The 27,121-nt window shown below is 42.2% G+C and overlaps 1 protein-coding gene across 4 annotated transcripts in view; it reads left to right on the forward strand.

The window, feature by feature from the left end:
- KIAA1549 (KIAA1549 ortholog) overlaps window positions 1–27,121 on the forward strand; it is a 138,033-nt gene that overhangs the window by 38,815 nt on the left and 72,097 nt on the right. For all 4 annotated transcript variants that reach the window (XM_072038779.1, XM_072038783.1, XM_072038775.1 and 1 more), the window contains exon 2: window positions 24,224–26,983. In XM_072038779.1, coding sequence (XP_071894880.1) covers window positions 24,224–26,983 — 2,760 coding nt within the window. The remainder of the gene's footprint in view (window positions 1–24,223; window positions 26,984–27,121) is intronic.

Raw genomic sequence — 27,121 nt, forward strand, 5'->3', positions numbered from 1 at the left:
TACTGACTTTTTTTCTGACCTTTGCTTTGGTTTCCATAGTTATGCATATTTATTGTTGCAGTTCCATATGGGGCAGCTGTAAACTGCAGTGTATAAGAACATCTGGTTATGCAAACCCTTGTTGATGAAGGGGAAGGAATGGAACTAAATTTAATGTACTAAAAGACTGCCTTCTTAAACAAAAGCCTTGCATGTGGAATTCAAATATAGCATGAGTCTTGTTTAGTTTTTTAAACTTGAGACACTTTCTGAAATAACATGTGCTTCTCATTGTACAGTTCTTTCTCTCATTCTTCAACATACGTGTCTACCAAAAAAAAAAAAGAAACAAAATGCTCATCCCCTTATCCCCATTCTTCAGTCTTCACTTCTTCTGTAAGATAGAAAGGGTGTGGAGAATGCCAAGCTGGTGAGCATCTGAACATTCAAATGTTGGGAACTGTAAATTAAACCGGTTTGTGAAAGCAGAGGTCTCTGGACTACACAAAATATTAAAGTATTGCTGTGCAATCACGAAATAATCACGTAGGTAGAGAAAAGCAGACAAGTTGTGCCTTGATTAGCTCCAAGGGAAACTCATTTGCCCTCTAGGCAGTGATTACTGTCTTTTGGAAGCTGTGCCACTTGCTCTGTCTCTGCACCACAACTAGCTGGATTGTTTTGAGTTAAGGACTATTGCAGATTTTGCACAGTAGTTACAAACCGCGTGTGTATATTCACATGTTTCTCTCTTTCCAACTGGATGACTATAAAGAATCTTTAATTTGAAATAGGTCATCTATGACACATGGGGAAAACTGCATCTGATATATTCATAGAAGAATGCAAATGCTTAATGGCTATGTAAGGCTCCGAATATGTTGTGTGATAAGCACGGGTGGGTGGATTTTTTTTTTTCTTTTGGTCTGCTCCAAGACTTTTATGGAAGCTTTTTATCATCTTAAGGTTAAGATAATAAAAGTCCTCTTAATACATAAAGATCATACCCACCTGTGTTGTAAAGCTAACAAGCTGTTGCAAAGGAAGTGCTGCATCATTGAATATTTAGATGAATACAGGTGAGTAAATCTCAGCTGTGGATACCTTTGGGTTTAAAATGATCTATTCTTGCCCATGGAGAAGAGTAATGACAAAAGAGGGGGAGGAATGGCAGGTGAATCTCAAGATTTAAGACTTCAGAAAACAATTTTCTCTTTTTTTCTTTGAATTATAGTGAGGTGGAAGACTATAAAGAAAAAGCACATAGTAATTTTTGAGCAGTGTTAGGGATTACATCTTGATGTATCACCAACACAGCTGTTACAGTGCAGTACTGTGTCATGATTCTACCCTATAGAAAGGGAAAAAAAAGAATTAGATGAAGCGATGCTTTAAGCTCTCAAGGGTTTAACAATGCTCTAACATGAGGTACAGCTTTTAAAAAATAATAATAAAAACATGTTTTAATATTTACTTTATGTTTTTAATGATTTGGGAGCGTGGGGACCCAGAATAAACCATTCATAATTTACAGAGCATTAAATGTAGAATGTACTGAACTTAATCCAGAGTTACAGTACCTTGTATAGCTTTTCCATCATGAGAAAAATTTCTCAGCCCTCCTGGGACAAACTGGGGGAAAAAAGTTCATGTATTTTATGGCTATTATGTAGCTCTGTCTTGTTTTCACAGTGCAGTGCCACGTGGCTGTGTTTAAGGAGGCTAGCAGGGCTAGGAAAGGAAACAGTGGCAAGGATGAGTATTTGTAGGCTTTGCTTTAGAGACCCTGGCACGCTGTTGTTCTGAAGCTTTGATTCTGAGGTGCTGAAAATTGTCTGATTTTAAGTGGATTGAGTTATGCTAATGAACTTCAAACTTCTGCTCCTGAAAGCAGACTTCTAATCAGTGTAGTCTCTGTTGGAGTTGCTAAATTAGCCACAAATAATACCTTGAGGATGGCGGCCCAAACCTTGGCTTTGAAACCAGCAAATTGTAGCTAATGTGGAGTCACCGTGTCTGATGGGTGTGAGAACTGCAGGAAGACACTGGTATAGCTGTGTTGATAACGGTGCCAGTATGGAAGCAGGTAGCATTTCAGAATGCATTGATCTGCAACAGCTACGGTACAGGTAGAGTATGTCAAACATGGAGCTTTGCTGGAAAGAAAAGCAAAATCAAACGACTGCACAGTGAGCAAAAAAATACCTCTTGTAAATGTTTATCACCAAGTTGTGACACGCCCAACCCTCACTCCCACAGCTAACACCCATAAAACTGCACGTTCTCTTTTGCTAACACAATTCTAATGTTCTGGGACTAAGTCAGTTTTTTCTGGTTGTCTTCCTCAGTCTGAAAGTTGAGTAAAATTTTGTTGTGGAAAGGGTCCTAATAGATGTCAGGCTGATGTCAGTGATTTGTTTTTAAACAAAATCTCAGAAAAACTACTCTAAAATAAACCACACCCGATGACTAAGATGTTTAGATTTACTTGTTAGCATATGGAAGAAAGCAAAAGGCAGATCAAATTTAGTATTGAAGTTGGCTTTAAAGCATTTTTTCAGTACTATCAACTCAGTTTTGCTGCTGGTAAGCTCATATATTCTTGTTTACATCTCTCTAGAAGTAGAGCATAAGCCAGACAGATTTTGTCTCATCAACTACTTCACCTGAAGCTTGCCTCATTTAATTTAACCACATCAGGTTTGGTTCTTTATTACTGTTAGTATGCTGTTGGTGGTCAGGACGAAGTTACCTGGGATGGCTGGTCTGACTGAACAGCTCGCTGCTGCTAACGAGGAGATGTCTCACCGTACTTCCTCCTTCCAGTACCTCTGACTCTGCTGCTCTTCTCTTTTTCAGTGCTTCTGCTGCACTTTGGGCTGTTTTCCTATTTAATTGAGCAAAAAACATTTTCTTTTTACCAGTTCCATGCTGTTGTAGGCTGCGCAGCTGTGGAGCATAGCTCCATCCTTGGACGTCCTTCCTTCTTTTTAAACAGTTTTGCTGAATTGATTGTGTTCTATCTTTCCTGCATGCCATAGCCACTACTTGAAGAAAGGGCATGAGAGTCCATTCTGCAGACTGAAAATTTGATCTGCTTAAACTGGCGTTGTGGGGGCGCTGCTGATTACCCAGCACAACCAGCGCTCGTTGCTGAAGCCTACTAATTAGTGCGCCATTCTCAGATTAAAAAGATCGAGCACTGGAAAGTGGAAGAAAGTTGTAGATCAGGAGTCAACTGCTAAATGTATCCTCAAACAGATCAAAGCTTATCTGTTTTCTTAGCTTCTGCAGTCAAATGCAAAAGAAATGCAAAAGCAGCGGATTTGTTGAGATGGAGGTGCCTTTAATCAGTGAAGCACCATTTGTGCTCGGTTCACGTTCATAACTGAGCTTAGCCAGACCGAGCCTGGTGTCCTCCTGGTTCCTGTCATCTGGAATGCTGTGCAATTTCAAACTTTATATTTATTGGATTTGCTGTGCTCCAGTACTTCCATTCTTGGCACCTGAATAAATGCTTTATGATGTTTCTTCTCCACCTCATCTTGCGTGTTTTCTAGACTTCTTTATGTGCAAGGAAATAAGCAAGTTTGATCCTGTTTCTTTGCTTGCTGTTGTGAATTACTGGACAAATATCAAGCCAAATGTACTTATGTTTAGCCAGCTAATCAGCTATGTAATTAAACGACAATAGAACATCTCTTCAGCCTTGATCTCTCCTGGGATATCATCTTCTCTTGCTGCTCCATGGCACTGTAAAAATGACTTTTTTTTCCATGACTTCTCTCTTGTGCTGGGGCTTACTCTTCTTTTTATTGCTTGTTCTGTTCCGGGAAAGAATTAGAGGCTTAATTTTTGGCCGTGTGTGTTTTTAAGCTGCTCTGGATGGGATGTATAGTGTGTGTTAAGCACTGTGGTATTTTTCTACTCTAAGTGTAAGCATAGTGTTAGTATTAGTTGAAGATAATAACCTGTTTTACAGTAGCTTCTATCACTACTTAAGACTGGACACTTGCTGGACAGTATGTTGAAAAGAAAAAATGAAGTCCTAAATTGATACTACTACAAAATCCTTCACCTTTTACTTCAAAAGCTCGAATTTTGAAGAATTCGACTTCTTACTTCTCCTTTTCTTCCTCCACCAGAACCGTCCTTGCACAGACAAGAAGAAACATAAGGAGCGTGCATGTGCTAAGAATGCAGAAATGAACTCTCTGCAGCTGTTTAGTTCATTAGCCTTACTAATTCCTTATGGGAATTGAGTTACTGGTGGGATGGCGAGGATGGAAGGTTCACCACAGTGGGATTCTTTGATGCGGTACTAGACAAAATTTACTTAAAGCTGGCATGCAACTGCCTACAGCTGAACCCTGCATTTTTTTTCAGGAAACAGAAAAGATCATTACCCTGCTTAGTCATAGTACTGCACCATCATAGTTTTCTGAGTAATTAGATAATCTAACAGACTGTTTGAGGCTGTTTTATGTAACTTCTCCTGGTACTGCCTTGCTTTCTATTAAAGCATTGCTTTAAACAGGTGGTTACCGTAGGCTTAGTCTGTTGCTTTCTCCCTTGTCTTAGCACATTCCCTTCATGGGTTAGTTTCAGATTCGCTGCTTAGCATGTTGATATGGCTTCTGACATGGCATAGATAAAATGCTGGTGGTTATTGTGCTTTTATGTAGCTCCCTACCAAATCATCTGCATCCACAGCAACTTGATTAGGGAAAATAAACTGTAGATTTTCAACCTTCCTCACTCAAACCCATCTCTCTCAGTTCTGCAGTCTAACCTGTGCCTACTGCATTTTAAGCTGCTGAGCCAGAATGTAGCAAAGGCAGGGAAGCTGAACACCCTGCCTAGAGGCCAGATCTAGTCTGCTTGATGTATTTATCTAGATTGCATGACAGATTGTGCAGAATTTTAGCTTACAGCTTTGAAACAGAAGTAAAATCTCTGATCCTTAGAGGCTGAGAGGACTAACTTCCAAATGTGAAATAATGCAGTACTCTTTTAAGTATCCTGAATTAACAATTCTCTGATGAGGACTGCTAAGCATAATTAGAGATTCAAGAGTCGAATCATTAAATAACTTAAATGCATGAATATATGCATAATTTAATTGTGCTCATAAATGAGGTAATGGGGGCAAAAAGACTTTGGAGAATAATGAAGATACATATCTTACATCCTTTTATCCTGAGTGATGCTGAACAATGCTCCGAGTAGTGAGTAGCGATGCATTTCATTCCCAGCTATTGCTTCATCTGACTAATGGTGTCTGTAGGAGATCTGCAGAGAACCGAGAATAATCCATACTTTGTGCTAAGTTACTCCAGCCTTTGGTCCAAGTTGTAAGTGTAGTTGTCTGCTTTACCTCTTCAGTTTATAACCCTGTACATTAAAACCTAAACAAACTCTACTTCCCTCCAAGTTTTTTTACACCATGTCAGATGAAAGGCTCATCTTACATTTTGTATTAATCAAATTAGTTCTTTTATGAACTGAACAAAATGTTCAATAAAAGGGTAAAAGGAAACAGATCTTCAGAGGACTTTAAGCTGCAGACTGAAGTGTAAAGAATGCTATAGTTGCACATTACCATTCTGTTATTAAAAACAGAAGGAAGCCATGCTTGCTGGCAAGAAGTTTTTGCAATATTTAGCGCTGAGAACAGAGGGTAGAAGAGGGTACATTTCCTTAAAATACAGAAATGAGTTTTAGTGGAGGAGGGGAGTATCAAAGATGACTGTTGCAGGATGAAAATTTTTCTCGTGACTGATGTGGAATCCACTGTAGGGCTGCCATCATTGTCTGCATGGGGCCTTTCAGTAAGGGGTACAGGAGTCGGAAATGGAATAATGCAGCAGCTTGATAGTATTAACATCATTTTTGTCATGCATTTGTTTTACTTATTTAACAAATGATTTTTTTTAAATTTTTTTTCACTTACCTAACAAATGAATAATTATTTGGAGGAAACACGGTGGTTCAGATTGCCTCCTGTCTTGTTGGGGGAAAAGTCACTGTCTTCTGTTTGTGTTCAATGCTTGGGTTGTGTGCCAGGTTGAGCTTTGCATTTAAAAGAACTTGGCTGCTTGGTTCACTGGCAGAAATAGCTTTAAAGAAGGATCCATTTTCTGAAGTGGTTAGGTTCATCATGATTTTGTGCGGCTGTTGGGAAACTGTTGCTGTGACTGGGTGGATTTTTGTATTTCTACACAGAGCAGAGGTAGGTGAATGGATGGCAGGGCAACTTGGTCTAAAATAAATCTGTTCCACGATGGGCAGGATTTATGAATCCCAGTGCCTTGACAGTTGCCCTGCTTCCTTCTCCTCCCTCCATCCTTGTCCAACCAGGGCAGTAACAGCAGGTCGATGTCAAAGATATCTGTACTGGACAAGAAGCAGTATGTGTGGTGCTATGTCTGGAGCTGCTGATATGCACGTTTGCTAGCCAGCTGCTCCCCAAAGGCATGTTACAAGCAAAGCTCTGCCCGAGGCTTCAGTAAGGGGGTGGAGAGAAGGGCAGATCAATGACTAATTGATACTTTCCTCAGCTCAGATGCATATTTTCATGAAATGTGAGAGAAACTGATTATTTCTGAGTTTCTGTTGAATGCTTCTGGAATTAGCCAATGCATTCAGAAATTGCTGCAGAGGACAGACAGTAAAATAACATATTCCTTTCTCACTTAGGAAATCAAGCTTAAAATGGTGATTTTTAGGTTACAGTCTGCGCAGAACTGTGCGTTGTTGGCAGCTGGTAGGAACAGAGCTGCAAAGGAGGCTGCTGTGATGTCTCCCAGATATTGCGCTAAGGCTCATCTTCCTCTTAGTGCCCTTTTTCCATTGCTACCTTCTATAGACAGGAGGAGCAGCACATTTTGATTGAATGCTGGTGTAAACGTAATTTCTGGGAGGCTTTCTTGCAGCTTTCCATAAGGTGATCGTTTCACCTGCTTTGTTCAAAGGCCCTCAGAGTTTGTAAAGGGTTGGTCAGGATGTTATAATCCTCACAGGAGCACAAATATATTATCCTGAATTCAGTTGCTGCCAGAGAATTGGGGAACTGGAAGGAGAAGAGAGATGGAGGTGAGGGTTTCAGTCTCCATGAAATCACAGCAGAGTTGGGGCATAAACGTTCTGTGATTTCCTGTATTTTAATCTGTAGTGTGCAGGCAGTCTGAAGAAGATATTACTGATGTCAGAATTGGATTTCAGGCTATGAAACTGGAAAAATATCTTAGATTTATAGTTGTGATGTGTGGGAAGGAGAAGCCTAAGAACTCATCCAGAACAGACACAATGTATGCACACTATGTACATCTTAGAGCTGTATATGAATCGTATCTATATCGCTTTATACATGTCTCATGTTCTCTCCTGTTGTGTTTTTTTTTTTTTTAAGACCTTCAACTGTTTTTGATGACGTGACACACCCTCCATTTGCTTTCATCTTAAGATATTTTCTGTTGTGAGATTTCAGAGGCCTGGCATTCAGGAGGGCACACTGCATGCCTCTGGGTGTGGAAAGGGCTAAAACCAGAACTGCCCAGAACTGCAGGTAGTGTGTTGGGTTTTGATACTTTTCTCCTATTCCTTAAAAGGATGAATGGTCCTCTACTGTGAAGTGTGGTTATTGCTTTGAGAGTTAATGCCACAAGATATGCGAAGCTGATTTTTCAAAATTTATTTTGGTGACTCAGTGTTAGCGGAGACTTTTGAGCTGTAAGAAGATTACAGTGGTAATTACAGGGATGCCTGGACCTTGAGGGCTTCCAGGAAGCTTATAATGGGTGCTTTGGTGACCTAGCTGTCTGTGAAGATGACTGTACTGTGGGTTTGTGAATGCTTGTGCTAATATGCCTCTTTTCTGTAAGCTTTTTATTTTTTTTTTTTAAGCAGGTTGTGGTCTAACTGAAATGTGTATTAGACGTGGTTATGTATTTTAAATTTATTTTTTTTGGATGGGAATACAACTGCTTGCGTGTCTTAGCTCAACTTGATGCTTAGTGTTTCAAACCTTTTTGTGATTAATTTGGAAAGATGATAAAAACTACTTGTAGATTAAAGGATTCAGTGATCTGATGAATCAGAACAGAATCCTTCTGGAAATGATCTCAGTGTTACTCTCAACTATTCAGAAAGCTTGCGTGGCAGTATGCTTTTAGCTTTTTCCAGAATAATAAAGAATGAATGAATGTACATCTGTGTGTGAATAAGTAAAATCTAAGATCTTTTGAAGTAGAAGCGCGGCTGGGTAGTTAACTTTGCAGGGAAGGGAAAGGGGATGGGGGCATGGTGGATAAGAAGCTACAGGAAAAAAAATTCTTGAGGGTCCAGTTCCAGTAGTTAAAAATAATAGAATTAGTTTAGAAAATTGATTGAGGGTACTCCTCCCATCAGCACGTAGTGTAATTTCTGTGAAGTGGGATGTCATGGAGCAGGTACTGCAAGGCCTGGAGTCCCAGTCTCCCTAGGGGCTTGTACAAGCTGCCACAAAACAGGTAAAACATTTCTCACCTACTATAACTAGAAGCATCACCAAGGGTTCCTGTTTCAACCATTTTACCTGACTGCTGTCAACATATGGTAGATGAAGCAAACATCTTTTTGATCCCAGGATAGTAATGTTAAAACAACTCCTGAGAGCAAGGTACGTGTAGTTTTCCTTCTAGCTTTACTGTGTAAAGAGCAACCTCCAGACTTCCAAAATGAGGCTGAAGTGTCCTGTGCTGCAGCAGACACCAGAGCTTGACCCTAGATCACAGAAGCGTACCTGTCCTTAGCCATTTCTCATCAGAGCTTCTTCAGGTGGAAGCGTCACAGAGGGTGAGTTAGGGGCAAAATTTCAGTCCAGCATGCAGTACATGCTCACAGCTCTCTCTCACGCTACTCTTGTCAGCAGTGATAGGAATTTAAAGCGTTCCACATCAGCAGGAGCTGTCCTACTTTGCTCTTAATCTCAGTTAGCAGGCAGCACTAGTTGGTACAAATGGGTATAGTTTTTGAGGCCCAAATAGGTCCTGAAGTGCAGCTAAGGACAGCTTCAGCCAAGGTTGCTCAAAAAACTTCTTTGCTAGCTGTGGGAGTCCAAAGCAGCTCAAAATAAACTTGGGTTTTATCCTTGATGTAGCTATTGTGGGAAGCAGCTGTGTAGGGAAAGAAGGGGTGAAATAGCCCCATGAAGTAGAAGCGGTACGTGTCTGTGATGGGGACTGCTTCTTTGTGGAGTTGTACAGGCGTTTGAGTGCTTTTAAAATGTTTGTGGTTGTAACTAAAACACTGGTTATAATTTCTTCGTCCTTTCTCATGCTAGTAGGAAGATGTGAAAACAGTTTTGGGGGGAGCTGAATGTTGGTTGTGTTTTGCGTACGCATTGAAATACTGCTCTGTTCATTGGAGTCATTCAGAACATGACTTCATTGTACTTCAGACAGTTCATTTAGTTCTTGATTACAACTGGCCTTCGGAGGACGGAGTGGGCAATGCTAGAAGATAAAGGATTTGAGGGCTTGCCTTACTTGAGAAAGGCTCCTGGCAGCATAGCCAAACAAGTTGTCCCTCTGTAATGAGTTCTGTAGTTGTTTAGAGATTCTGAAAATAACACTTTCGCCACAGAGGGTGTGCAGCTGGTGACAGTCATACACATGCTGTTTCTGAACATTGGTCCCTTTTACTGCTGGGTCCTTGGTGGTGGTAAGTTTGTGTATGCTTCTGTCGAGCTGAATGCAGAATATGTTGCTCTGTTCCTCTCAAGAGAGTAGTATGCACTTCGGTTGCTACCCATTTGCAGCTAATTCCTGATTAGGGTTATGGAATTCCCTATATTCACCAATTACATTCACTACTCAGGATACCTTTTGCACATTTGTGGTTGGCATCTTCCTTGGCAAACTTAGGTTTATGGTGTCAATTCACTGTCTATAAGCTAGCAATTATAATTTAGAAGATCCAGGAGAATTTCCTTTCTCAAGTAGCTGGGAAATTTGGATATTAATAAGCACAGCTTATCCGTTTATTTAGAGCAGCTTTGTTGTGTATGAGAATCTGCACCCAGGAGGTTCAGCCCAGAAACCTTTTTTTTTCTGAATACATGTGACATTGATTTCCCTCTGCAGTGTGTCTGGACAGCCTGGATCAGAGAAAATAGTTCTGAAAGAAGTCTCAAAGCCTCAGAGCAAGGATCAGTTATAATTACCATTTCTAATGTGGTTGTTTAAACTGTTCTTACAGACCTCCAGTGATGGAGACTCCTGAACCATCTGGAGCAATCTTTCCAATATAGAGCAGCCTTAACCTTTGGAAAACTCATTCTAATGTCTGAATTCAGTTCGTTTGCTATTTTTAAGCTTGTTAATATTGGGACTGCTGAGCTGTCCAGTGTGGACATGGAAAGGAGATGATTCTTCCCTGCAATACCTTCATATGTACTTAAAAACAATTATCACATTTTATTACATACCTTCTCTTCGTGAGAGAAACTCTGGCCTTTCTGGAGAACCCTTGTGCACACAGCTAGGTCAGAAGCACTCCCTGTCTTGCAGCACTCAAAGTGCTTTGCACAGTGCTGCTCTGAAGGGTTGAAGCTCAGTTGTAGTGCTGTGCTTGGTGCCACACAACACTGGTCCTGCCCAAAAAAGGCTGCGTGGAAAAAGATTTTGCTCAAAAGGTTGGATAAGGCTCCGATCATTGCAAATGATGGGTTTTAAATATAGTGTATTTGAGAGCAAAGATAGTTTCTCAAACTGTCATACTTCAATGTGTTTGCTCTTTTCTTTTTAATTAACAGGTTCTGTCTGTGCCATGCTCTTTCCTGGATGAGACCAATATTCATTAATGGACCTAATTCTCTCTGTAGGCAGTTATTTCCTTGTGCACCGTGTGCAGGCTTTACCAGGTCAGGATAACACTTCACAGATGTGTTAAAACTTTAGTAAGGTTGAAAGCAAAGGATAATCAAGCTCAGTTTTGCCAAAAGCATCTCTTCTTAAAGATCTTTTTAAGTTACATCTGGCCCAATTAAAAAAGAAAATAGAAATTTCCATTGGTTTTCAAAATTTCTTATACTCACTTGGAAAAAAAAAAACCTTTCTGAAATGTTTTTTATCCAGGAATGGAGAAGTTGTGCCTTAGGTCTTTAATAAATATGTTCCTACTGCCATTATCTATATTAGGTCAGTTGATGGTGAGAGAGTGTTAGTGGGGTAGTAGGAGTATTGCAGTTAATTAGGCTACAAGTCCCTTCCCCAAGAAACTGTTGGTTGGAGGTGGGTTTGAAGCCACAGGGAGTCAAATAAAACCGGTAAGCTGTAACTTGTAACTTATGTGAAACTGACCTGCTTTTCCTGTAGCATAAATAAAATTTTTATTTTAATTTAGTAAGACACAGCAATGTTGTGCAAATTATCTGTGCTGTGACCTGATCCAGAAACACTGTCCATTTTCGATCAGGGGTACTGGAGTAGCATGACTTGTGAAAGGCTGAGCTTTATTGTCTTTTACTGGGGCAGTTCTTTTCTATAGGAAAGTGTTTCTCCTTGAGAACTTTTTTTTTATTACCATTTTTGAGGCAGTTGCTTATAACATTTTGTTTTGGGCTATCTCATCTTAGTACTACTTTCTCAGTTTCAAAGCTGTGGGCATGAAGATATGATGAATAACATTATTTCCTGGGATTTAGGATATTAGGAAAAGAATGCTTCAACAGTTAGCCAGTATCTTTAACTCAGACCTTCCACTTGAGAAAGGGGAAGAATCCCAATGTGCTCTAAGCATGTCCAGTTATACCTAACGTGCTGTCTTTTGGCTGCTTCTCTTGAAGCTAGGAGTGGATTTTTCAGATCTGTAAGGGACATATCAAACTACTTTGTAAATGCTCCAAGTGTCTTGTAGGTTACTGTATTTCTTTCCCCCTTCTTTTGAACCTGTTTTACTTCAGATGGAATTCTTCTGAACAGTTGGGAAACCAAACCACCACACCAGTAGGCAGCTCAGCTTCACCATGCTGCTCTTACTCCCCATCTTCAGAAGCACAGGGAAAATGTGAGGGAAGAGCGACTCATGGGTTGAGACAGGGGGTTAATGTAATTTATTGCCTATCAGTGGCAGACTCGAGCAGTGAGGAACTGAAAGCAAACTAAAAACACCTCTCCCTCCCATCCACCCTCTTCCACCTCCTACCCCTGAGCAGTGCAGGGGAATGGGGGCTGTGGTCAGTCCCCAGCGCTTCATCTCTGCTGCTTCTTCACAGTCAATCTCTGCCCCTGCTCCCTGTGGCGTCCTTCCCAGGGGATGCCATCCTTCCTGAACTGATCCTGTGGGAGCTGCCCACAGGCAGCAGCTCTTCCAAGAACTGCTCCCACACGGCTCTGTACCACAGGGTCCATCCCCCAGGAGCAAGCTGCCCCAGCACGGGTCCCCCATGGGCGGCAGCTCCCCCCAGCCCCCCTGCTCCTGCGGGGGCTCCTCTCCACGGGCTGCAGCTCTGGCCCAGGGCCTGCTCCTGCGGGGGCTCTCCATGGGCCGCAGCCTCCTCCAGGCCACATCCACCTGCTCCACCGGGGGCTCCTCCACCCATGGGGGGGCTGCAGCGTGGAGATCTGCTCCATGTGGGACCCATGGGCTGCAGGGGGACAGCCTGCTCCACCAGGGGCCCCTGCACAGGCTGCAGGGGAACTGCTGCTGCCTGCCTGGAGCACCTCCTGCCCTCCTGCTGCACTGACCTTGGGGTCTGCAGGGCTGCTTCTTTCTGAAACAAAACTGGGTATTTTAACACATCATTCAGAATGTTAGTTATTAACATACGCAATCATTTTCATTTAATTCCTATTATTTGGAAACATTATAAAATGCATAAGCTCTTTTTTTTTTAAATCAACTGAGGAACCCTATAATTATTTTAAATTGTATTAAGCTTATAGTAGAGGAGAATAGAATAGTGTATTAGATCAGAAATCAGTCTATTCTATATTTTGGAAAATTGTATCTATTTATTTGCTTTTTATATACAAATAAAAAATGCATCAACTTTGCCTGTGCCTTTATTCTTGGAACTCATGTCATGATTCTCAACAGAAGTGAACTCTTGCTTACCAATAGTTCTGCCTCTTTCTTTCTTACAGATGTAAGTTCAATACCTCCTTCCCCTTGGACTATTTCAGAAAGAGAAGGGAACCTTCCAAACACATGGTACCTTGTGGAGAATGCTGTGATCAGCCCCATACACACTACAGAGACCAGTTTTAATTCAGTGATATTTTTCAAGTAGAAAAGACAAAGCCATTCATGGCATCATAAACCGGAACCCTAGTTCCTAAATTCAGTTCAGAATATAATGAACTTATAACTTATATGAACTAATGAACTTATATGAACTTATATGAACTAATGAAGCTGAAAGTTCTTCCAGCTTCCAGAAATACTATGTACTGTCCTTCAGAGTACTACATAAGGAAGGAGCAATTCACTTGGTTTAAACTTCAAGGTTCTCCCGAAATGTACATCAGATGATACAGAAACAAACACAAAAGTCTGAGTTAAGAGCAGCATGCATGCTTCTAATGATGCATAGATGTCACTGTTCTTAGACTTATTTTTTACTACCTTTTTCTCAGAGACTCTAGAGCCAGTATGCATCCCAATCCTGTGTTTCTCCATTGTTTTTTTTTTTTTCAACATGCAGGGGCATCAGCTTGGTTTTAACCAAACCTGCAGTTCAGTAGAGCAACTTCACATCCTAGCCATGTTTTTTTTGTTTGTTTGTTTTTAAGTGGGAATACCTTTTACAATGCTGCCTGTATTAGATGGAGTAGTCCGTATAGGTCCCTGGTTAATCAGTATGTGTTGCAATTTGTTCTTCTTCACTGACTCCTGTGTCCGTAGTTTTACTGAGCGGTGATGGAGGCCTTGTGCAGCCTTTCACAACAGATGCTATGGAGGGCAGGAGAAAGCGATGACACAGGAAGCTTAAGGACCAGGAAAGCTCCTAGTAAGGACCTAGAAGGACCGTCTATCCAGTGTCATCATTCACGTATGCAACAATTTGCAGCCAAGCTACCGTAGTGTTGATAGTGGTGTGCAACAGGGTCTTGTAAAAGCCTAGTCAGAAGGGGATGCTTTATGGCAGCCAAAGTGAAAAGAATGATTTCTGATGAGTGTGACAGACGTGGCTATTGTTAGCTGCATTTGCATGATGCATTGCCAACGGCCTTTCCTCCTACTTGCTTCCAGGAAGAGAAGATATTGTTTCATGCTGCTAATAAATATCACTTATAACAAAAATGTCTTCGCCTAGACTAGCAGGGCCAGATTGTGGCTTTTCAGTTTCTTTAATGCTTAGTTGTTCTTACATGTTTAGTGTTTTTCTTTGTTTCATTTACTCTTTGCTTGTGGTCTTGCTTGGGAAAGGTGCATAAATAGATCTATTTTATGACAAGTTGTTCCTATTTCTTATTTGCCTTGTGTATGTTAAGTTTTTAAAAGGAAAGTCTCTAATTTTCCTTTTTTATTTTTTTGTCTTTGTAGTGTATTTCCCAATAAACTAATTAGGAAGTTTTACATTATGTTCCTGAAGTAATATCGTTCCTGTCAAGAATTTTGTGATCAGACAGCTCTATAAAGCAGGGCTCTGTAATGCCTTCCACTCCCATACGTTTCCCTGCACTTTACAATTATTTCATTATCTTTCTGGTTCTGCTGTACATGATTCAATTAAGATTACTCTCCTTAGATTCTTTTTCTGGATTATCTCTGTATTCATCATTTCTAACAGTCGTTCCTCTCCTTTTCTGATGTGTTTTGCTACTGTTGTTAATACGTTGTTTATTTATTCTTTTGTTAACTGAGGCTATGAAGTCCCTAGGGCCATGCACAAATTCCAGTTCTTATCACAGGTTGGTCTTGTCACCAGGCAGGATATGAAAGTCAGGGCCTGGGGATTTCAACATTCACACCTGCATTCTGTTAAGCTCCAAGAACCGTGTGCACCTTGAGCAACCAAGAGTGCTAAGAAGACCCACACTTTAGTATCTTGATTGGTACTGTATGGCTGGTAACCTGTGGTCTCAGAGCATCAGCTTCAGTGCTGGGAAAAGATGATGCAACCTTGCTGGAGCCAACAGAACTGATTTGTGTCAGTTACGAGCTTGGCCCCAGGTCTGACAGTGTGGACTGCAGTAGCTCTGGATAAACAGTTTCCAAGGCAATGATCTGGGAGCAGTGATTAGGCCTCTTGCATTGCATTAAGGGCATGGAAGAAAAACCTTTGGGCAAGTTTTCCCTCTAAGATGTTAACGCCTGTGGTTTCTTGTCATCACAGAATCACCTAGGTTGGAAGAGACCTCCAAGATCACCTAGTCCAACCTCAGACCTAACACTAACCAGTCCTCCACTAAACCATATCACTAAGCTCTACATCTAAACATCTCTTAAAGACCTCCAGGGATGCTGATTCAACCACTTCCCTGGGCAGCCCATTCCAAAGCCTAATCAACCCTTTTGGTAAAGAAGTTAGTCATGTTGTGAGGATGTTACTAAGGGGAAAAAGACCAGAATCAGCTGCTAAATCTTGAGATATTTGTACAAGTAAACACCTTATTTGATATAATTATCCCTAAATCTTGGGCGGTTTCAGGATCTCCAACAAAGATAGCTGCAGTGGCTTTAAAGCGTTGAGTGCTCAATACGTAAACCTAACAGCCTGTTAGGAAGGAGCAGAAAAGTGTGTGGTTTGTTTTTTTTCTATTTGAAATAGTACTTGTTACCTTTTCCCTCTTCCCTAATGATTTTTCAAGGAAAGTAACTTTTAAAAGTTCTTTGGGTATGAACTACAGCAAATGTTTGACCTTTGATACTATGAACACATAAACTTGCTATGTATTTATAGGGTTGAGTTTTTTGGCTTTTTTTTTTTGGGGGGGGGGTGGGGGGGTGGGAGGAGAGGGAGGCTTCTAATTTTCCAAGTGGTCTCAGGCCCATTAACCCTTGCAGTCTACGGAGAAAAATCTTAAGTAAACTTATTTCAAACCTGTACTTAAAGTGACTACTTCTCAAACTTCTGCTCCATCTATTTGCACATCCCTTTTCTTTCCATGTTTACAGCTCACAGTGAGCACTTATTTTCAGCCCCAAAGGCTTCTTGGTAACTGGGACTGTTTTGCTCTTTCCCAGCTTTTTATCATCTCCTTTTTTCTGTGAAGTGCCTTGACAGGATTCTTCCTTGTGTAACCTGATTTGCATGCTGTCAAATGCTGAGTACAGCTACTAAATGCCTTCATATCTGACTGTGGAAGAGCTTACCAGTATTATTTACTTATGCACATACAACTGATTGCAAAATGGAGCATCTACAGATGTATTGCCATGATCTGGGCCAGGAGCAATGATGTTTGTAGTTTTGAACTCAATACAGAGTGAAGTTGGTTGAAAATCCTATCTTTTCAGCTTTTTCATCATGCTTCATATCCCATCCTTCTTCTGAATTAGCCTGTGAAAGGAAGTGATTTTAGGTATTGCAGGCTGGGTTGTCAACTAATATAAATCTGGAGCAGCAACATGGTGCACAAGCAACGACCCCACTGACCTGAACAACTTAAAGCGCAGTCAAGGGTATACGTTTCCTTTGTCAGCACGGCCCAGTTAAGAATATATGTCAATGAAGAGAGTCCCTGTGGATAACTGGGTTACTAGGATACAGCATAGGCTCTGTTTTAATTAAAAAGTTGTGCTTGACTTCAGGCTTTCCGTTATTTTATTTCTTTCAGGGATTTTTATAGTGGTCACACAACTGAAGAAATAAAAATTACTTTAAGGACAGCTTTTCTTAAAAGCATTTATATGCATTAGGTGCAAAGAAATGCTCAGTGAGAAGTGTCATCTGTAAAAAGAGAGGCTAATATAAATTTAATTGGTCTTTGCAAAAGCTTCCAGTATTTGCATTTTGAAGGGTGCTGTAGTCTTTAGCCTAAACAGAAAGCTTTTCAGTAGTCGTTTGGTTGTGTAAAAACTGACACGGGCTCTTCAGAGATGAGAAATCAACTTACTTTGCAGAAAGTCAGCGAATTAAAATTACGTGTATATGTGTGTGTGTATATATATATATATATATATAATAAGTGGAATGGGGAAGAGTAGAGGAAGAAAGGTTTTACTTTTTTTTTTTTTACATAAAATAATATGAAATAAAAAAATGACCATGGTGAGCAAATCTGGCGAGTGTTTTTCTTAGAATTAGCATTTGCAAAGCCAATTCAAGTTTGTGTGTACTTTATCCCTGACATATGGCTTCCCACATGATGATGTCACATACAACTGAATGCCAGAAAAGCGTGAATGCTCCCAGCACCAGCTCGACTTTCAGCTGTGATTTGATTTGCAGCTTTGTGTGCGTGCACAGCCAGCCGGCCACGTTAGAGCACGGAGCTCTGCACGAAGCTGTTGCATTCCCCTCTTGTGGGTGCTGGTCTGTCGGAATGCATCGTAGCCACAGGAGGCTCCTGTGTTTGACATCATCTCTCCTCTTTTTCTTCCCCCAAAATGTTTGAATTGGCATGGCTAGATTTGTTTTCTCACCCTCAGTGTGAAGGAGTGACCCTCAACTGGAGGCATCTTGATGCTCTGGAAGCTTTACGCGGTTCCATGAGTGAGGGTTTCTTGTATGTTTGGGGTTGCACACATCTCGTAGTCGCAAAAAGCTGTTCTGTAAACAGGTTTTGTTCCCAGCCCACTTGTTATCAGGCAGAGTTTTTTCAAAGGCAAGCAGACTGGTTCTTGCTGTGTGGTTGTGTGTATGGGGTGGGGTGGGGGTGTTTGCTATGGCCCCCCTCTGTGCACTCTCCTGTTCCTAGTGCATGGTCTGCTGGTGTGTTGCTATCTTTTGCTTTATGAAAAGCTTCTCTTGAGTCACAAGGTTCTTCTGTGCAAAACAATGTGTTACAGCGGTATTAGATTAAGACTTTTTTTAAAAAAAAATATTATTATTTTGATCTACCAGTTACTGTAAGCTACTAAAGGGTCCTCTTCTGCCTCAACAGCAGATATGTTTGGAAGATTCCTGGGTCAGAACAGACTGTAAATTTTCTGATAAGCTGTTCAGTGAAAATTGGGATCCCAGCCTGCCTATTGCTCTTTAGGGTGATGGATATCAGCAAAAGCATGGTAAAGGAATTTTCTCTTAATGTTGGGTAGGGAAGATAAAGTGACTGATAGAGGTTCATTGATGCATTCATTTTGTAGCGCGGTCTGTTTTTTAACGTAATACCTGACACGGAGTGCCTTGATGTGATTTTTTAACCCAGAGGGGTATGAAATGCAGTTAGACCATGTTCTGCTAACCCTCTTCTTTTACAAAATCTTCACCAAACTCTGCTGGCAAGCAAGCGTTTGTCTTTGCCACTTCCCTTTGTGCTATGGCGCATCTTTTCTCTTTGTGTAGAGGTGGAAACTTGTGTTTGTTCGCTGTGCAGGAGGGGGAACTTCTTGTAAACCTGCACCTGGGTAGCAGCTGAGCCACATCTGTTTGCATGTGGATAAAGAACGACTTCAAGATGTTCCTCTTCTTTTTTGGCTGTGTATTGAAACCTGGTGTGCAAAAGTGAGTGAGCACGTAAGTAGGTGCCCGCTTTGTGGGCTTCCTAGTAGCCATATCATTTTTCTCTTAATGCAGCCTTTTCCATTTGTTGTGGAATTTTCCTTCCACCTTATTGCAATGTGCAAGACTGCTGTGACTTAAATATTTTATTTCTTTACTTTCTGTCTTTTTAAGTCTTTCAGGTAGTAAAAGCAACTTAAAACTCACAAACACACGTGTTAAACAATGAGAGACGCTCTGGATCTTCCACAGTATGAAAACAAACATCTCTGAGATCTCTGAGTAATAGCTGTTAGGCCTCCACGTGCTGTTTGTCCCTTGTGCAACCGAGTTGTGTTACCCGGAGGGAGCATTGCACACGTGCAGCATGTGGTCCAGGAGCAGCATCTTCCAAAAGCTGCTGCGAGCCCCACCGTGGAACTGGACTCCCAGCCCCATACTGTCCTCGGCTTTTGTGTGCTGGTGTAATTATTGTGATTGTTCAATCCCTGCTGAATGCCTCCCAGAGAAGAAATGAGATGGCTTTTCAGCTGCAAATACTCTGACTGGTATTTTCCTACAAGCCAGACACCTAAGAAATTAGTCACAGGCTTACACAAGAGAGCTGTGGGTATTTTTTTGCAATGACCTAATGCATAGAAGGCTTTTTTTTTTTTGACTGAAGCTGAAATAAATGCTGTTAAATAAGTCAGAAAGTTATTAAGTGTTAAGCCATATGAGGAATAGTTTATGATTTTTACAGATCTATTTGTGCTTATCGTTCTCTTTACCCTTGGGTGGTCTCATCCCACGCTACATTCTGTTACTTCAATTTCTTATTTTCCGGTTCTCAAACAAAAAGATGAATAGTGGTGGATGGCAAAAAAAAATTGTTGAAACTGTCTTTGAAATATGATGTGCTATTCTATCCCATAGTCAGGGAGCCATTTCATGTGAGTTAATAGCTTAAATTTTAATAGTTTGGAAACCGCCGTTATCTAGTCAGTTAATAGGAATTTCTTCATCGTACTTGGAACATCTGTAGCTTGGGTTGCTGCTCTACCTACAATGCCTCTGCCTAAACAACGGATAGCAGTAAAAGAACAGCTTTTCTCCTTAAAAGTAAAGACACTAAAATGTAATGATGTAGATCACTGTGTTTATATGCAGAAGATCATTTTCTGAAAGTGATTTATATTTTGAACTAATTTTCTGGCACTTTCTAGTATTTTCAGACTTTATATAGCCATTACATAATTTCTCAGCATAACGGAGCTATTTTTTCTATTCACAAATCTTAATTTTATGACAAGTAAAGACTTACCTGTATTCATTTTTTTGATGTCTGCATCTATCATCTATAATTTAATAGTTTTGTAAGGCTGGACACTAGCTACTTTTAATCAGTGGTGGTAGTTGTGGTAGTTACAAGTACCACATTCTACTAGCAGAGTGCAGAAAAGTGATGTGACTTTCTTGAAGTTGCAAGATAAATCAGTGGCAGAGCTGGGATTACATCTTGGATCCTGTATTTATTAAGGGTGTATGCATAAATATATATTTACATGTATTTATATATATTTATATGCAAATGCAGAACATCATTTTTTTACTTTATTGTGGGGTATAGAGCAATATTACTCTCCAGAACTGTAACTGCAGAGTGAATAAAAACTGTGTTTCTCTAATTGCTTCCTTGAAAAATGACTGGCCTAGTTCCTGGGTGATACCTGCACATGGTTTTCTGGCAATCTCAGGTCACGGTGTAGCTTGTCGCCAAAGCAGTCTACAGACTGCAGCAGTCCTTTGCTACAGTCATGGGGAATTTCTGTGCTGGTATTATGGCATTTGCAAATTCACAAGTCTCAGCTGATGTTGCTGTGAGCAGCCATGCTTCTGTAATGCAGCTTGGGGGCTCACTGAGTTCAGTGACAGGTTTCAGTGCTTGTGAGTTGTGTTTAAAATCTCACCTGTTTTTGTGGGCAGCAGAAGCTGTGGAGTTCACCACCCCAGGCACATTTAGCATGCTGCTTTTGCTGCCGCTCCTCCCAGTGCCTGAATTTCTTTGTCTGAGCTGAAGCATTGTCCTGGTGCCATGTGTGGCTTGTGCGGCCACTTCCACAAGTGCTCTCCTTTCTTTCTCTTTGCTGAAGTGTTTGTAGAGCTTTGTGGAGCGTGGCTTGCCTGGCTGTCACCCTGTCACCGTTGCCTCGCTCAGTGGCAGTGCAGTTGCTGGCTGGTGAATCTGTCACCCCACACCAACAGCTGCGCAAGCAAACAAGTCGGCGTTGCTGCTAATCAATAGCTTTGTGCAGCCGCAGCATTAAAACGCACCACAACATGTGCAGCCTGTCTGCTTCTTTGTCCCGTGGCGTAGCCGGATCAGCTGCTTCACAGCGAAGAGGATGTGATTGCCATGCAGCACGCCTTCACCTCCTTCAGCGTGTTTTGCTGCTGCTCTTTGTGCGCTGTCTGGCTGCTCCCTGGCACATCTGCTGCGCGCCCCATCTGCTCGCCGGGAGTGGCGTGCGCGGCGCTGACGAGCGGCATTCAAGTAGTACGCTCTTCTTCTGGAGACAGCAGAAAACAATAATTTGTATTATTAATGGCATGTCATTAATACTCCCCGCTTCTAACAAGCCAGGCAAAGCGAATAATGTGGGACGTTGGCTTGCAAACTTGCCAGCGAGTTTTTGTTTCGAAATCCTGTGTGCATGAGTGAGCTTCTTGCGCTCTGCTCATCTCAAGCAATCAGTGCTCTTACCTGGTCTTGTTGCTTGTGACTTTTCTAAGTCCTAGAGTGTTTTGGGAGTAGTGTTTTACTGTTTTCCTTAACTAAATAAATAATTCTGATTTTTTTTTTTCCTACCTATTATTCTTTGAATGAAACATATATTAACAGATTTTCAACAAAAATCTAAGTGTAAAGGCAGAATGAACTTAAAACCAAAATGGCCTTTGCCTTATGCATGTCTGTTGAATTGTAATAGCAGTGAAACTAACCCTACAGAACATCTTTGTGACGTGTGGTCTCTTCCAACAGGATTTTGCCTTATGATGATCCCACTGTCAAACTGAACAAAGATAAGAGGAGTTCTCTGTGTGTGAAGGAAGATAAAGATGCATAGCCATGGGCACGTATAGGCAGTGCAATTGTTTTGTCTTTAGAATCAACTTCTGTATCATCACCTCTAGCTTTGGGTCAAGGATTTGTGCAGATACGCGATCACAAGTGTCCTTAGTAATCAGAAAGTGGACATCTTTGCCAGCCACATTACCTGTCCTGTTTGGTGATTCCACATTTACTGTTCTTACTGTATTGAAGCTGACACAACTCTTGTGGAATTGATGCTGGGAATTGCAGCATGAAGCCACGATGAGCAATGAGAACTTTATCAGTGCACTTGTCCATAATTTGGAATTAATTTAAGCAAGCACTGGGTATCCGAAGTGTAACAAAAATGGGCAGTGTTTTACAGAGCCAGCTAAAAGGATTTGTGGTGTGCCTTTACGCACTGCATGCATACTGGGAGAGAAGTGATTCATTCTGACAGTGTGTTTCATGGTCTTGTAATTCTTTTCCTTTAGTAACTCCCTGCTTACTCAAAATGTCACAAAGGAAAAACTAAAGGCTGGAAGCCCGAGTCAAAGGAAAGAGTGAGGTTAGGGAAGGCTTTAACGAGGAGAAAATGCAGAACAACTTTGTCAGCAAGCGGGACTGGCATCATGAACACCTGCTCAGGGTCTGTGCTTCAGTCCTGTGCTTGATGGGAGCTGCAATTTCTGTCACTCACAGTAACTGCTTGCAAAAGCCATCGTTACAGGGTGGCTGCACTGTTTGTGTTCCAGTGGTTGACCTCTTCCCCTTTCTCCTCCTCTTCCTCCTCCTTGAGCATTGTAAGGCAGCATATCTTATCATCACACCACAAAGATCATAAATCTAACAGTGCCTCCAGTGAGTTTCAGGAGTTAAAAATTGATCAGGACTACCTGAGAGAGTCTTTTATGCTGCAAAATGCTGTGCATGGGATCTGTAAAATAAACAATGTTATCGCATGGCTCATCTTCGATTAGCAGTGATTAGCGATATTAGTTCTGTGCATTGATTTTTATAATCAGTGATCTTTCCAGATCAGCAGCTTCAAAATTTACCAGGCCAGTATGTCAGTGCTTGCAAAATTGTCAGGGAATTTAGCAAATAGACCAGGATGGAAGGTACGATGACAGCAGTTTATCACTTTTGCAAAGCGCTGTTACATTGGCAGCAGCGTGTAACAGACAGGTGAACTACTCCTGCAAAGATCTGCCAGGAGTTACGGAGTTCAAGGCATCCTCTACGAGCTTGCTAATGGAGCTACACTTGAGCAGTGTGCCGTATCGCCGTCAGGCACTTACAACGGCGTCTGCTGGGTTTTATTTTAAACTGTTCGCTGGTGGATTAATTGGGTGGGATTCCTACCCCCACCAGCCTTTTCAGTGCACATTGTCAGTAGGTTCCAGTAGCACTGCATAGATGCTCCGGTATGAGAATACTAATGCTGGGGAAATGGGATGATCGGGGCTGGGGATAGCTAATCTAAGAATGAAGCCTTTGTGCGTACCCTAGAAAAATGTCCTCAGGAAGTTTTCTGTGATTTCCTTTAACGTTCAGCTCTGAAGGGTATCAGTCATATCTAGACATTTCACAAAAGTACTCAGGCAGTAATAAGCCTTTCCTTTGCAAAACACAGCCATGGTTGGAAAGGCCTGTATGCAGATCTCAGTAATACAAGGATGCTTTTGTGTGGGGAAGAATTACAGTCAAGTTGTGCAAATAGTATCAATACATGATTTTTGCAAGAATCTTCGTAAAGTATCTGGTGAATTCATAGCTTTTTCTCCTTGGTGCTTGAACTCAGCTATTACTACTTCAGTCCTGCAAGTATGAGCAGTGAAAGACCTGTTACAGGTGGCCTGTAAATAAAGTTCTCCTACAGCAGGATGCAGATGAAGATGGCAGCTGCATAACAAAGCAATTTGCTGCTGGCTGCTTAAAGGCAAGAAGTGAAATGAATGGCAGGCAATGTAAACCTAACTACTGGACATGTTTCATCTCAGCAGATGCTTGCAGTAGATATCAGGTCGACACTTGCCTTACATAAAAGGAACCCACCTCTTCATCCCATAAATAGCACCTGTCGCTCATTTCTGATATTGACAGGAGCTGGTTATAGAAATAGAACAGATCTGCCAGTGAGCCTAATAATAAGAAATAATAACACTGGAGGAAATGAAGTGATGCTAATGGAAAGCAGAAGACCTAACCCAGGTCCCTAAAGATACAGAGAGTCTTTCTTTGTGTTGTACCCTGTTACCCTTTCTGGTTTGTTTACTTTGGGAGCCTGTGAGCTGATATACACTATAGCCTTGTGTAGGTAAGAGGGAGCTGCTTTCCATCCTTCTGTGGGCTTACTGGGGAGCTGCTGTCAAGGGACAAGTAGGTGCAGAGTGAGAGGAGCCCGTGTGGTCCTGGTCATTTCCAGGGAATAGGGTTTCACAGGGGAACTTATTTCTTGTGCTGACTTGATCCTTGAGTTCTGCATAGCAGAGATTTGCTCATTCCAGTTTCAATACTTGTGCTAATCTTGTGTTTGTTTTGTTTGTTTGTTTTTGTCTCTCTCCCTCCTTATTTAGATGAGATATTCGTGGAGCAGCAAAATTTTTCCTTTTTCTCAGTGGACTCAAAGGTGCACCAAAGCATATCAGGCAGCAGGACACAGATGGCCTTAGCAAAAAGTACTTTGGAGTCCCAAGAAAGTAATTTCCTTCAAACAGTTTTATCATCAGTTACCACTCCCCTTGATGTGACTTCATTTAACCGAGAAGAAACGATCAGGATTTCAGAATGGAGAAGTATGCCATTGGTAGACGTCTCCGTAACAAGCAATGAGGCATTCTTAAGTGACGATGAATTTATTAGCTCATTTCCAAAGGCACAGTGGACTCCCCCACTGAAGTCTTCTGCAGTTTTACCAGATCATCACTCTAATACAGTAGAGCCACCAAGAGAAGCATTAGAAACTCTGTTGCTAACACCTTCATTATCTGTCTTTTTTATACCATATGAAATCTTGAAAACAGCACAGCAAAAGACTCCGCTAAGTGCTGTCCCTAGTCACAGTAACATGCTCACAGAATCGAAGCCTTTTGTACCAGATAGTGAAATTCTAAGTTCAAGCAGGGACTTGCACCTTCCAAATACAGGTGTTTATTTCACTCCCATTCCTTTAGAGGAGGTGGGTGAGGTGTGGGAAAATGTAAACAGAAGTTTAACATCTCTGCTTTCTGAGGCAACTTCACAAGAGCCACCTGTCCATCTCCAGCTGCTGGATAGAGATAGCCATGTTGCAGCAGATGCTACTGCACAAAGTATAGACCCAAATGGTGACAATTACACTGATGTGAGTAGCCGGGCAACAGAAGTGCTCGGTGTAAGGACCTACCCTGCTCCAAGCAGTCCCTGGGCCACACCTGCTGCTGCAGCAGCCAGTGCTGAGCCTGGTTTGTTTGCAATCAGTCTTCCACTTGCACCTTTCCCTGGTCACTCAGCTGTCGTTTCTGCTGATGCTGGCACGATTCTTAATGCCAGCTTGTTTACACACCACTTCTCCAGTACAGCACCAAATTTGCCTGCTGGTTCAGAAATACCAAGTCAACCTGAGCTTATTAGTGAGCTCATAAGCCCAGTGCCTTTCACGAGATCATACAGTCCTTGTTTGAACTGTGACTCGGTTTCACTTCTGCCAGAGGCAGGCTTCGCTCCAGAGCATGATGTGGGCTCAGGTGATTACATCGAAACCATGTCAGTCCAAGCCTCTGAAGTTCAAGGAATAGCTCCATTTACAACTGTAATTGCTGATGGGTATGAGTTTGATGAGCCTACACCTGAGATTTTTGATACTTCTTTTCCATCAAGGCCAGTTGTTTCATTTTCTTCAAGATTTGCAGAGATCCCTGATTCAAGTGTGTTTTTATCAAGCACTGTGGGCGCTGCTGTTGACGACAGAATACCTACGAGTTCTCCTTCCTACCATCATCTCCCTGGAGAAATGTCACTGGACATCTCTGCTGCCCAGTTTTCCTTCTCTGCTATGGAAACTGTTTCGCCGCCACCAAGCACTGGTGCAGACCATCCTGCTGCCATCACTGTGCTGTCTGAAACTGCGGTCACCCCGAGTGAGCCGGTAGTGTCTGCTGCAGTCAGTCACACAACTTTTATGGACTCGCCAGGACTTAGGCCATCAGAATCAGGATTTTTGCTTGACAAGACACTTACAAGGGAAGAATCATCTTTAACGGTGTCAGATTTTTCATCCGATCTTTTATCAACACTGTTTCTGATTGAACCTAGCTACTCGTTTTTGTCATCAGCCATGCCACACTCTTACTCTGTCGTGCAGAGTGATTTATCAACACTCTTACCTCAGACCTTGTTGACTGGGACATCAGTACTTTATGAGGATGTTTCCAGCTGGGACTTAGCTACTGCTGTCAGCTCTACCAGTGACATCGAGGTTTCTCTGTTCTCTCTCAGACAAGCACCATACTTCTACTCAAACGCATCCTCTACTCCAGGTGCACACGTTCCTGAAATAATGCCATCATCAGGTTTGCATTCTGACTCATCTGTGTTTCTGGAAGCACCATCAGTATCGGTAGCGGGATCCGAAGTTGCAATTACCTCAGCTGTTACAGGAGCTACCTCTCAGTTAGAGCCTTCGCCCTCCTCCTTCCAGCCCGTGGTTCCCACCCTGGTGCTGCCCGCTTCTGACACCGAGCCTGTGACCAGCAGTGTCCTGCTTGACGAGACAAGTCTGATCTCTCTGTTTACTCCCTTTCCGACAACTCCTGTCTTAAACGTGTCTTCATCTCTGCTCTCAACTGCTCTGGCTTCTGATGAGGATACTGGTGCTACAGTTAACGCCACGCTGCTTTTAACATCCCACAGCGAGGGCAGCGCCCACCCCACGGCACTTGTGACTGCAGGCCCTGACAGCCTGACTCCGCGTGTCGATGCCAGCAGCGTCGCTCCCTCTCCTACACAGTCTCCATCTGTGATCACGTCGCTCGTTCCCGCACCATTTCCTCCGACTTCTCGCCCTGCCACGGGGTACGACGTTCCAACAGGAGCTGGCAGCACCAACACATTGGCTGCTCCCGGCACCGTCCCCACAACCGCTGCTACCAGCACCCCGAGCAGCCACGGCACGCCTGCTGCGGGCAGCAGCCCCGGTACCTTCTCCTCTCCTCCTCTGCCCACCATCTCCTCCTCCCCTCCTCTGCCCACCACCACCGCTCGGCCCAGAGCCACGGTCCTGACCTCTGCCGCCAGCACCACCAGGCAGCCCTACGTCTGCGACATTGCGATCCCTGATGCTTACCTCGTCACAGCTGGTGAGAGATCGCCCGCGGTTCGGTTCTGTTTTCGGAAACCACTGTGCTGTGAGCCCTTAGTTAGGCTGCGAGGGTTGAATTAGCTACTTGACTATTTCAGAGAAATATAGTGTAAAATTTAGGCAGCTGTAAAGCCAC

The sequence above is a fragment of the Anas platyrhynchos genome, chromosome 1 (genome assembly GCF_047663525.1).
Source record: "Anas platyrhynchos isolate ZD024472 breed Pekin duck chromosome 1, IASCAAS_PekinDuck_T2T, whole genome shotgun sequence".
In the NCBI taxonomy this organism is placed as follows: domain Eukaryota; kingdom Metazoa; phylum Chordata; class Aves; order Anseriformes; family Anatidae; genus Anas; species Anas platyrhynchos.